Below are 13015 nucleotides of genomic sequence, written 5' to 3'. Positions count from 1 at the left end.
CAGGTTAGGTCAATATTCCTTTTTTTATTTATTTATTCAACCCCTACCCCCCAGACATTTGGAATTTTCCGGTTGCATGTTTGAGCGTACAGAGTTGTAAATCATATTCCTTCACGCACAAAAATCCTGCTGACACAAATCATAACTTTCCAGTTTCCACTTGTCTTTTTGCAAATATGAAACACTTAATTTTCAAGCCTCTCACTATACAAATGAAATCATGAGTTTCTTTGTCACTCTCAAGTGTTTTGATTTGTTTTCACCATGTATTAGAAAACAACTGCTTCCTGTATTCGAAAGACTGATTCCTTGAGAATTAAACATCCTGTGCAGTTTAACTGTGGAAAAAACATTATTTTAAAAAATTATTTAAAAGAATTATTGGCTGCGTGTAAATGTGTGCAGTACAAGTAATGAGTACAATATACTGTAGTTGATGTTTACTGTTCAACTAAATCTTAACTAAAAGTAGTTTCAACAACACGTTTTCCATTTATTTTTAGCTCAATGTTAACATTTACGGGAAATGAGTATTTTTTTCAAACAGTAGAGCAAAATACTAAAAAAGGAAAAAAAAAAGAAAAAAAAAACATAATACAGTAGACTGCATGCATGAGTGGAACGCAGCTCAATTTAAAAGAGTGGAAGAAGTAGCCCAATGCAATCGTTAAAGTAGTATTTCTTCTTACAAAATTACTCAAATGTGAACAAGTATTTGCATTAAAATGACACTGACAGGTGCAAATTATCCCAAAGATTTAGTAAATGTGAAGGAGTGTGGTAAATTTAGCTTGTACTACTCACCTCTGTGCAATGCAAAAACACCACCTCCTTAAAACTAGTAAATTCCCTTGTTGTCATTGTAAATCTACTTGAAACAACTGAAATTATCTGCCAGTGCCTCAAGTAAATTTTACTTGATTTTTTGTAAATAAGACAAATGGCTATCTGAACATAAGCTAACAGACTCATTTTAAGCAATAAATTAGTATAATCTTAAAAAAATTCTTATTTGTCAGAAATGTTCTTATTTCAAGAATAGATATTGTTCAAAACATTATTTGAAAGCAAATTTGTCTTGATTTAGTTGAAAATTTACCAACTTTTGGATGTATGAGCTTCATAAAAACAGTAATATTTACTTAAAGTAAGTGGAATAATCTGACGCATTAATCTGTCAACTAGTTTTTAGCACTCAAAACAAGATGGGGAAAATAATTTGACTAGATTTAATCAAAATGACCTGATTAATAGGTTATAAATTTGCAGTTTGGTACATCCTCTCTTTTTAGTTTCATTTTATTTTAATACTTTGGTCATACAGTGCCCTCCATAATTATTGGCACCCCTGGTTAAGATGTGTTTTTTAGCTTTTAATAATTTTTTAATTCAAATAATATGGGACCTTAATGGAAAAAAAGAGAAAAATCCAACCTTCAATACAAGTGCATTTATTAAGTGGGGAAAAAATCCCACATAAAGAAATAATTATTTGACATTAAATAAAGTGTGTCACAATTATTAGCACCCCTGGTGTTAATAATTTGTCCAACCCCCTTTTGCCAACAAAACAAGGACGCCAGACCCACTTAGAGTGTTTGTTGCCAAAAAGCTCAATCTTGGTCTCATCTGACCGAAGCACTGTGCTTGTTGCTTTTTGGCAACAAACACTCTAAGTGGGTCTGGCATGCCACGAAAGATGCGCATGCTGAAAAGCACCTCATACCCACTGTGAAGTATGGGGGTGGGTCAGTGATGCTGTGGGGCTGTTTCGCTTCCAAAGGCCCTGGGAACCTTGTTAAGGTGCATGGCATCATGAATGCTTTGAAATACCAGGACATTTTAAATCAAAATCTGTTGCCCTCTGCCCGAAAGCTGAAGATGGGTCGTCACTGGGTCTTTCAGCAAGACTATGACCCTAAACATATGGCCAAATCTACACAGAAATGGTTCACCAGAAACAAAATCAAGCTCCTCCCATGGCCATCTCAGTCCCCAGACCTTGTTTTGTTGGCAAAAGGGGTTTGTACAAAGTATTAACACCAGGGGTGCTAATAATTGTAACACACATTATTTAATGTCAAATAATTATTTCTTTATGTGGGATTTTTTCCCCCACTGAATAAATGCACTTGTATTGAATGTTGGATTTTTCTCTTTTTTTCCATTAAGGCCCCCATATTATTTGAATTTAAAAAAAAAAAAATTAGAAGCTAACAAACACATCTTAACCAGGGGTGCCAATAATTATGCAGGGCACTGTATCAACAAAGTACCGTATTTTTCGGACAATAAATCGCAGTTTTTTTTTCATAGTTTGGCCAGTGGTGTGACTTGTACTCTGGAGCGACTTATGTGTGAAATTATTAACATATTATTCACATCATTTCACATGTTATTTTGGTGTTTTGGAGTGTTTCTGATGGTGTGGTAAACGTGTTAGAATGTTCTTTATGCTATATTATCTGAATAACTCTTAATAGCTGTGTTACGTTAACATACCAGCCACATTTGCATTTCGTTGTTCATGCATCATGTAACATTATCATACTGTACACTTATTCAACATGTTGTTCTCTATTTTTATTTTAAATTGCCTTTCAAGATGACATATCTGTTCTATGTGTTAGATTTTATCAAGTAAATTTTCCCCAACAATGCAACTTATACTCCGGTGCCACAGTTTTTCCCCCCCCCCTCATTGCGTTTTTTTGGGCTAGTGCTACTTATACTCTGGTGCGACTTATAGTCCGAAAAATGCGGTAGTCATTTTCCATGAAATGTTGATTTTTTTTAAAGAAATCAATGTATTTTTCCTTACCGTTTTTTATCACAAATCTCATAGAATTAAAAGATTTTTGCTATAGAGAATTTGGTGAACGACTACTGCACTATAGTGCAGTGACACTGGGGATTGATTGATTTGCAATCAATCATAAATGTATGTCACACTCTGTCCTTTTCCTCCAAGAAGCCACAATCCTAGAGAGTCACGGGATAGATGTGCAGAGTCCAGGGGGACACTCCAACAGCGACGACATTGATGGCAACGATTTCACAGACCAGGTAAAGTAACATTCTTTATACAACACAAAACTTATAAACACTTCTGCCTAGGATTTGAGTATGCATTTGTTTTTGTTTTTTTGTCATAGACCTTTGAGCCACTGATTGTTAGCTTTAAACATGTATACATGCCAGTCTTATTGAAATCACAAAAAAAGGAAAATATGAATTTCATGACCATGTAGGACTGAACAGCCGAATGTGTAAACTTGAAGACTGAAAGTAGAATTGATCTGCATTCTTGCGGCTTTACTGCCATTACACCAAAAATGTGTAGTATATTGCTTCTATAATTTTAATATTTCCTTGCCTTATAGGCATGTGATCTGCCATATTTTGACAAGAGACCTCTTAGCAGACCATTTGGCCTTTACCGCTTGGAGCCCACCTCCCCGACACAGGTAACTTGTTATTAATTAATTAATGTATTTAAAATCTGTGACAGACCCCAGCCACTGATGGCCATAGACGTCCAATCAGTGTAAAGTGGAAGGGATGGCAGCGAATGAACATTCCTTCCTTCATTCGTTCGCTGCCACCCTCCAGTTTAAATGGATTGGACATGTACTATACTAGTGATAAACTCATTCAAATTAACAGCAGAAGGATGAGAATAGCTAGTTATTCTGTTCATGAGTTGGTTTTGTAGACTATCCTAGAATTTAAAGGCTGGTTTATGCTTCAGCGGCGGACCTACGCCGTCAAGGCAGACCCGATTTACGACCCTCCGCCCTAGCCTGACGTGTACCTCCACAAATTCCTGGCTACGCCCTCAACGCGTGGTGATGTCACGCAAACGGATTGTGATTGGTCAATCTGTACTCCATATACCGTATTGGCCCGAACATAAGACAGCCATGATTATAAGACGACCCCCTCATTTCTCAATACTGAAGAAGACTTTTTAAACACCAAATTAAATTTTATACAGAAAATAATTACAGTACATCCGAAACAAATGATTATAACAATATATTTGAGAGAAAAAGCATGTTATTTTGCCTCATTCAAATCTTAATATCTGAACATTTAAATATGTAAACTAAAGTGCAATCACATTCGTAAATGAATGGCTTCTGGTTTTTGAAATGTAAATAAACCAATCTATTGTGATAAAACAACAAAATTGCAATAACTGCATTAAACATCAAATTGAAGTCTAAATGTAACTGCAGTCTGGAAACAAATCTGAATAAGGAAAAACATTGCAATAAAATAATGCAAACTGGTTAAACTAAAAACAGTAGCTGAGATCTGTCATGACAGAACATCGCTTGCCTCAATGATATCTGGCGCCATCTAGCGTCGCGAATGGGGAGAGTAGCTGAGATCCGTCATGACAGAACATCGCTTCAATGATATCTGGTGCCCTGAATAGGTATAATGTCTAGACTGCGAATATAAGACGACCCCCTCTTTTTCAGTGTTATTTCAATGCAAAAAACACCGTCTTCGGGCCAATACGGTAATATGTGATATTTGTCACAGTCGGGCTAAAACTGGAAGGAAATTTCATTGCACTTGTGTAATGACAAATAATGAAACTCTCGCTTTACTCCTTCTTTCTGCTTTGTTCTTCTCCTTTCTCCCTCCTTGTCTCAGGATGAAAGCGCTGCTCACAGCGAGCACCAGGATCCCATCTCTTTGGCTGTGGAGATGGCCGCTGTCAATCACACTATCTTGGCCCTGTCTAGAACCGGAGGGGTTCCTAGCGACATCAAGACAGAAGTCCTAGAGGACGACTGAATGGTATGAGGAAAAAAATGGAAACAACAAGAAGACAAAGGGAAGGATAAATGAAAGGTGCATTTCAACAGCAGGAACCTTTGAAGTCATAACTTTAGGAGGACCATTTTGTGTTTGAACCCTGGGAAGTACAGGATATTGAAAGTGTGTCCTGTGCCAGAACACGACCCTACTTGGTTGGTCTCGATAGTTTTTACATAAATGATGTTGCGACTTCAGTTTCTTACGCAAATGCAGGATCACGCAAGGCACTTGCGCACCATTTTCCAGGACAAAAAAATGGTGGATAATGCCAGGTAAAATATGAAGACCTTAGCTTGGAAAACAGGCTTCTAGATAGTACTCTTAACAGAAAACATCCCAGGAACTGAATTGAAGAAAGAATTCCCATGGTCCCAATGCGCTATGTTCCTCCAAAAGGTCATCCTCATGCCTTCCCAAAACAATCCATGATTGATTGTCTTGACTTCCTGATGTACTAACTATTCTTACAACTAAAGTATACAGCCTCCTTTTACTGAAAAACTATCTATGGAAAAAAAAAAGATGAAATAGAAGTCCTGGCCTTTTCTTACAACCGAAACCTGTGGTTGTACTTACTCCTCATTCCCCCTTCTCCCAGGACACTCCTCCTTACCTCTGCAGCCTGGTCGTCTGAGCCAATCCTCACTCAATCTCACTCAACCTCAGAGACAAAACTCAACAAACGTGTACTGTATATAAGATGTATGGTTCTTCTAGTTCTCAGTCATCCAAACCCAATGATGTGCTACCTACCTACCTACTCTCCCGCCTCACCCTGGTCATTGTGCAATGAACGGCCGGAGACGCCTCTGGACGATGTCTTATGGAGAGACGAATGGAGAGCGTCTTCTCCGTCCGAACAAAACGGAATGGCAGGCAGTTTCATAAATCCCACATCCCTAACTGTCTGAATGTTTTCAACCCTCACCGGAATCGTGGAAGTTTTCTGCTGTCGAATGCAAACCCGAAGATGAATAGCCTTAAGTTCAAACACCTCTTCTGGATCTCACTACTAGACTGCTTTGCATGTCAGAAATCCTGAATAGTACTTTAACTTACTCGCTGCCATAGATGGCAACTTGAACGGGCTGACAGTGAATGAGTTAAAACAAGTTTCTATTCCACAGCAGAAAGTCAGAAAGCAATTATTGTAATATTTAGCGAGGACTTCAGTGCTTGAGGCAATGAAGAATCTGTTTATCAGTCAAGGTGATAATCAAGCAAATGTTAAGCTATCTACTAATGGAATCTTCGCTTCTTTTTAACGCCCTCCACGCCAAAGGAAAAGACACTGTCGTGAGGCCGGCTCAAAGTCGCCCTCGGCAACATAGACTGGTATGACCGCCGTCTTCACGGACATCCAAAAGTCATTTCTTCAAATAGATCTGGCGAAATATTTTAGTCGTTCTGTTTTGGGCCAGTGTTACCCAAATAAAGCAAGATGGAATGCTCGCTAACAGAGGACGGAAGTATAATCATTGCTTATCTGCCTCTATAATAGCCAAAAGAATGTGATTGGATTTTTTTGTAGGAAATTCTTCTTCTTCTAACTAAAATCACACTCAGAGTTGATTTAGACTACGCCAGTGTAATTAGCACAGAGGTTGAAGCAACAGTTTTAAAGGTAGTTATTCCTTAGTATTTGCCTTTCTCTAAATCAAAGGATAGAAGTGTTGTTGTTTTTAAAGCGCCAGTCTCCTTTTGGGGACGCGGCAACTTTTCAGTCAAACTGAGCTCGGCACTTATAGACCAAAGGAATAGATTTACATTCTGGGAAAAACAGTTTATTTGTGTATTTTCTTTGTGACGGTTTGTATACGCAACTACTCTAAAAGGCAGGAAATAGCCAGCTTCTCTAGGAAATACGCAGAAACTTTAAACCTAATCAACTTCAAATCGACTGATGTTGTTTCATCGTATTCATGAACTACCAGCAGGGCTCAAGACAAACACAATGAGCAAAATACAGGGTGAGGACCCTTTTTAATAGAGTTGCTAAAGCATTTTAAAATGATATCGGATAATATCGACATCGGTTTTTCGTGATCGGTTTTAGGCCAATATGCATGTTGCCTTCAAAGTGAATGTAGAAGCCTTCTGCTTTTGTACAAGGACTGGTCACAGCTTAGCACAGCAGTTAAGGCTGTTTCAAACTAGCGGCAGCCTAGTGTGGAGGGTTCAGTGGCAACCAATTCATTGTGTATGTGGGAGGGGACTTCTCGGCAAAAGTGAGCGGTGGACGGCTGTTTTGGGCAAAACAGCAAGTTTGAGTGAATTTGCGCCAAGATGTGGGACCCAAAATAGAGCCTTGTTCCATTTTCAAGGTGCTACCGCGTTGACGTCAGCAACACATCTAATAGCAGGCGTACTTATATCTGTGCTATCAGGCTGTTTCGGCAGACGGATTTACGCAAAGTGTAGCCAACGAAACCTTGATAAATGCGCTTTTATGTGTTGTTTTGAAAAAACTTAAAATTCAGTCATTGTTTCTTAAAGGCATGTTATAAGGTTTAAATTACTATAAATAAAATATTTTTCTTCCATCAGTCTTGTTTTATTGGATTGTTAAAAAGGGCGGTCACCCAGTATTTTGCGGCAGGCTGTAAATAAGTTTGCAAAATATATACAGTGGTACCTCTACTTACGAAATGGTTCTGGAAGTAGTTTTGTAACTTGAAAATTCGTTTCCATGTAAATGCCCTAATCCGTTCCGAGCCACCCAAAATCAGAACATCTTTTCAAAACATGTAACGAATACATGTTACAATTAGAATATCCACAAAAAACATAAAAGTTGTGCATAATATAGAAAACAAGAATAAAGAATTAAAGTTAATTCACTCATGTAAAGCTGTTGGAACACAAGGGGCGAATGAAGGTGGACGCTGGGATACACACTTACAGTAGAGGTCCCTCTTAGACAATTACATACCAGGAATCCTAGGCAATAGCCAGTGGCAGAGCAGCTATAAGTGTTACGTTCAGTAAACCGCGAGTACCAGCCATACTGTATTTTTGCCTTTTGTATCATGAAATTTCTTTCGTAACAAGAGGTAATATTTTCCCGTTGAGGCGTGTCTTAACCTGAAAATTCTGTAGGTAGAGACGTTCCTAAGTAAAGGTACCACTGTATTCACATTTCATTTGATAAATTCCTGTAATTACTGATACTATAGCGGCACTTGTCCCAAAAATTTAATTTTTGGACAGTTTCTCACAACCGTTTGGACTCTACAGCAAAATGTTTCCTTCTAATTTTAGTAGGGGTGAAAGTGTGTACTGATATTCCGTTTACCATAATTTGTGACAATGACAGTATTGAAAACTCCAACATAGCCCTTTAATCATAGTAGCAACTCAACTGAAACCTACAGTTGAGTGAGTTTTTATGAGCAATAAATAATATTTTTTACGCGTAATATAAATTGAAAACATATTTGTTGGTGCGCAACTGCTTGAAAATGTACTGGCACTGGCTCAAATGTTAAGGGAAAAATTCAATCATTTCATTGGCAGTTTGTAGCCCTAAGCAGGTTCTTATTTACATAGTTCATTCCACAGGTCCTAATGCACAAATCCAATTTTTTTTCATGTTTTTCCGACTCAAGTGTGGCATTAACTTGACTGTCTGAACGTGACAAGTAGAGGCGTGGGAAATTTCCGATTCTTAGATTATTTGCGATTCGGCCGTGGAAGATTCGAGACCGATTCACAAACATCCAAATTCCAATTATTGAATTAAACCAGGTAAAGCGGAAATAAAACACAGTCAGCGCAGTCTTCAGGACGTAATGAGGAACGGACCAAGTGTAAATATCATGTTCAACTAATGCCACTAGATAAAAAAAAAACAATAATGCTTGACTGTGACCGTCAGCCGCTACAAACAGCGCCCAGTTGCTAGTTGCTACAAACATACGGCAACATACGGCTACGGTAGATATCACATATATCTAGAAATAGATGTGAATTGACAGACAAGGGCCCTGTTAGATCATATACCTAGAACTAGATGTGAAATGAGACTTTCCCGCGCTACTAAACAAGCGCCATTTTATAAAGCAGTAGACTTCTCTAGAAGGCTCTGTTGTAGCTAACCTAATTACTTTTTATCTAACAAAAAAAAAATTTGGCAAAAAATTAAAATTGACTTGAATCTCTTTAAATGATGAAACAGTTTGAAAACTTTCACGTCGAAAGTAGACAGAAGGGAAATGATGGAATAACGGGAGCAATTTTAACAACTTTAACGGTTGATTCACAACATTAAATTAATTGAATGTAGTTTAAAGCTGGCGATACAGAATGGGGACTTGAGTATTTTATTTACTGTTTTTAACAGTTAACTTGATACTGAAATAGTTTGTTTAGCCTGAAAGGATTTTTGAACAATTTTGGAACTAGTGTACAAAGAATTAAAAGCTGGGGGATGGCGGGTTGGTGGTGCATCAATAATCGATTTATAATCGAATCAGAGCCTCTGCATCGTAAATCGAAACATTAGGAGCCCAAAGATTCCCACCTCTAGTGACAAGTGTCATCAAAGGGGACTATTTGAAATCTGATCCAGGTCATTTTTCTATGTGGTTAAAATCCGATCCAGGCCAGATTTTTCTAGAATGTGGCTGTGGTCTGAACTGTGAAGTCTCCAAACTTTCGTATGTGGTTAAAATCCAATCTGGGCCAGACTTTTTTCTAGAATGTGGCTGCGGTCTCAACTGTCAAGTCTCCCAAATCGGAATTCAGCAATTACGTTAGCAAAGAGCGAGAGAGCGTAGCGTAGAGATTAGCGTTAGTGCCTAGCTTGAACTCGGCTTTTAGGGAAGAGGCGGGCTCAACAACAGTCATAAAAAAAAAAAAAAATCGGGGGGAAAAAAAGGATAAGCTTGAGAATGGTCGGCTTTCTTTCTGTGCGCCAAGTAAGCAATATTTCAATATTGCTTAAATAGCTGAGAGTCAGGGCAACTGACCCTATGTGTGTTTGTCATGCGTGCGTGCATGACGAACACACGTACACTCAGTGCATGTGTTCTATCAATCCATATGAACTTTTAATATCAGACTAAACGGGGATAATTTATGTTTGTTATTTGTGTCCGCTTTTTGGAAATTAAAATATGATCACCCTAGAATGACGTAGAGCCACTATGTGTAGTCATTTGTTTTGGTGCTTCTGCGCATGCGGTTCAGTTTTCTCAGTGCGTGTCAGACTGCGAATCAGTGCGCATGCGTAATACTTGATACTTGGGCTCAATGGAAAAAGACAGTCGAAACGGGCACGCCAACAGCTATGACAAAAAATTGGGCATTAAGACCTGCGGTCTGAACCTAGTCATAGCATCAGAACTAGATAAAGATGCATTGTTGAATGCGCCCCTATCTAATGCTTAAATAGCACGTATGTTTTCCCAAAGTGTGAAACTATTCCTTATGAAGAGGTCTTGAGTAAAGATATTCGAATACTTGATCATGAAAAGAATATGTAATGAAATACAAGCTTTCCTTTCACACAGTTCTGTTAGTGGTCGTATCACAGACATTGAAAGTGTTTATCAAAGCTGTTATTCATTGTAATGTCAACTTGTATGACTGGCACCCACATTTCAAAAAGGATTTAAAAAAGGATTTTGGGGGGTAAAGAAAAGAAACTTCAATATTTATACTCATTTTTAAGGCTAATGTACAAAGTGTTTTGAAAAGAAACATGCGTATTGTTAAATTAATCAAGCTTTTTTAAGTTCACCTGAATTTTTTTATCGTCTATTTTCTATTGTGTCATTCATTATTAGACTGAACAACAGTCTTCCTGTTTGTGTCTGAGGTATTTTGTGAAAGACAAATAACAATGCACCTTAAAAAGAGGAAAATGTTAAGCTTTTGAATTAATCTTGATGCGATCTTGACACTTCCACTTAAGCCGGGGCTCCGTTGAGGAAGTAGGGAATGGATGTAGCGGAGTTTTTTTTAGCACTGGTGCAGGAAAAATGGGCGAAACATTTGGCAGGTTTTTAGCGTTTCAATGGATTTGAAATGGAACACGATGCGATTAAAACTGGGGGTTCAACATACTGTAGTGTGAATTTGAGATTTGGTTCGAAATACATTAAGTGCACAGGTGCAATTTATTGTATAAAACGGATATTAAAGGGAGCATTCTTGTTTTTAAATAACATTTTTTTTCCATAAATTGTATCCACTTTAATACATTTTTCAATCATTCAAATAGGGGAGAAATTGTTTCAATTTTTCTTTTTTTTTTTGCCAAATTCAGAAGACTTCACTTGACAGGTATTTTTTTTGCTAGACATTCACTAAAATCAGGGTCTCTGCAGGGTTCAACAACCCAAATTTAAGACTTTTAAAGAGTTTTTTTAAGATCATAATGAATAAAATTTAAGACCCATTTCATATCGATATCGGCGAAAAACGTACAGAAGATGCGAAGGAAAAATGGAGGCCCGGAATTACTTGCTAACAGTGCATGTGTCTGAGCAGACACACAAGCTCCCTGAGCACACTGAGGACAACTGTGAGCAACATCAGATGTGTACGCTGTGGCCACACACCAGTATCACACCTGTTCAAAACTTTGAATCATAGCAAGTTACATAGCTTATTAAAAGCAATTTTCATTAGTTTATCTTTAATATAATTGATTTGGCCCACTGACAATGAATTGGACTAAAATCTTGTTGTTCATGAGATGTTTACAGATAGTCCCCGGGTTACGACGTACCCGACTTACGTGATTTTGACGTAATGAAGCCGGAGTCTCGTCCGCCATTCTGTCTCCAATCCTTTTGAGTCGTGTAAACAATACCTAGTTCTTGCCATGTCAGGATCCCCACTTCCCCCAGTAGCGCCGCCGCTGTTCTGCAGTTCCTGACGGCATCAGGTCCCACGTTGGACTTTAATGCTCCTGATGTGGACCAATAGTTGCTGACATTTTATTACTGCTTTGCGCTTTTCAGATTTGCAATGGGGTTCCTATGCCTTGATAAAGTTGTCGAATTTTCTTGCACAAAGTGCAGTGTGCTTCATACGAGCTTCCCTCCACCGGCTTCAACCATGCGCTGAACTGTACGTTCTCAAGCCACAAATCATTATATTTACACTTACCTATGTACGTAACTACTGTAAATCGGTTCTGCTAAGTATTCTTCACTATGACTAAGCTAACTAAACTGTCATGACGCAACCGCGCACACCGCAAAAGCAAAACTTGCTTGTGTTGATAAATTCTGACCGGGCAGCAAAGGTTGTTCCGCTTTGTACTTCTAGTGTCCTCAAAAATCAAAGCATTTAAAAGCGAGGCTGAAGTTTATGCATGCTCTTAATAAAAGTAGTCAATAGATTGTTAAGACCTTTCAAAATTGTATTTAAGATCATTTAAGACCCTGCAGATACCCTGAAAATTTACAGCTTTTGTCCTATTTAGGAATTATTTAAACTGGTGGTTCTTAACCTGGGTTTGATTAAACCCCAGGGGTTCGGTGAGTTAGTCTAAGGGGTTCGGAGAAGGGCTCTGTGTTTCTTTACCTATTTCGTACGCTGATTAAATCTAGGCAAAGTGGTTTCTTAGACCAGGTTTTGGACTGGGTTGCTCCCAATTTACAGGCTTAATCTATTTCTACTGATAGTCCTTGGTTTGATTGGAGGAGGAATTGGTTTGCTCAGTGGAAGGTTGACTCACACTTGGTGTGAGGGAATAAAACAGACCAATGGGCAGCGTAGTCTCAAATTTTGACCTGTTTATAAAACATGCTGTTAAAATGACAAGAATTTTGAATGGGAATTTTCTAAATTATGAGCTTGCTAGCTTAGATACAGTTGTGGTCAAAAGTTTACATACACTTGTGAAGAACATAATGTCATGGCTCTCTTGAGTTTCCAGTTATTTCTACAACTCTGATTTTTCTCTGATAGAGTGATTGGAACAGATACTTCTTTGTCACAAAAAACATTCATGAAGTTTGGTTCTTTTATGACTTTATTATGGGTGAACAGAAAAAAGTGATCAAATCTGCTGGATCAAAAATATACATACAGCAGCGCTAATATTTGGTAACATGTCCCTTGGCCATTTTCACTTCAATTAGGCGCTTTTGGTAGCCATCCACAAGCTTCCGGCAAGCTTCTGGTTGAATCTTTGACCACTCCTCTTGACAGAATTGATGCA

The 13015-nt window shown here is 38.1% G+C and overlaps 1 protein-coding gene across 2 annotated transcripts in view; it reads left to right on the top strand.

Annotated features, from left to right (window-relative positions):
- Positions 1-12722, top strand: part of hmbox1b (homeobox containing 1 b) — a 44363-nt gene extending 31641 nt beyond the window's left edge. The window contains exons 8-10 of one of the 2 annotated variants that reach the window (XM_057823018.1): positions 2975-3066; positions 3384-3467; positions 4669-12722. In XM_057823018.1, coding sequence (XP_057679001.1) covers positions 2975-3066; positions 3384-3467; positions 4669-4812 — 320 coding nt within the window. In that variant the 3' untranslated portion in view covers positions 4813-12722. Of the gene's footprint in view, positions 1-2971; positions 3067-3383; positions 3468-4668 lie in introns of both variants that reach the window. The other variant, XM_057823017.1, reaches the window with a different exon arrangement.
- The last annotated feature ends 293 nt before the right edge of the window (positions 12723-13015 follow it).

The sequence above is a fragment of the Corythoichthys intestinalis genome, chromosome 19, assembly GCF_030265065.1.
Source record: "Corythoichthys intestinalis isolate RoL2023-P3 chromosome 19, ASM3026506v1, whole genome shotgun sequence".
NCBI lineage: Eukaryota > Metazoa > Chordata > Actinopteri > Syngnathiformes > Syngnathidae > Corythoichthys > Corythoichthys intestinalis.
Note: the sequence above shows the minus strand (reverse complement) of the source record. Positions and strands in the feature narration are given on the sequence as shown.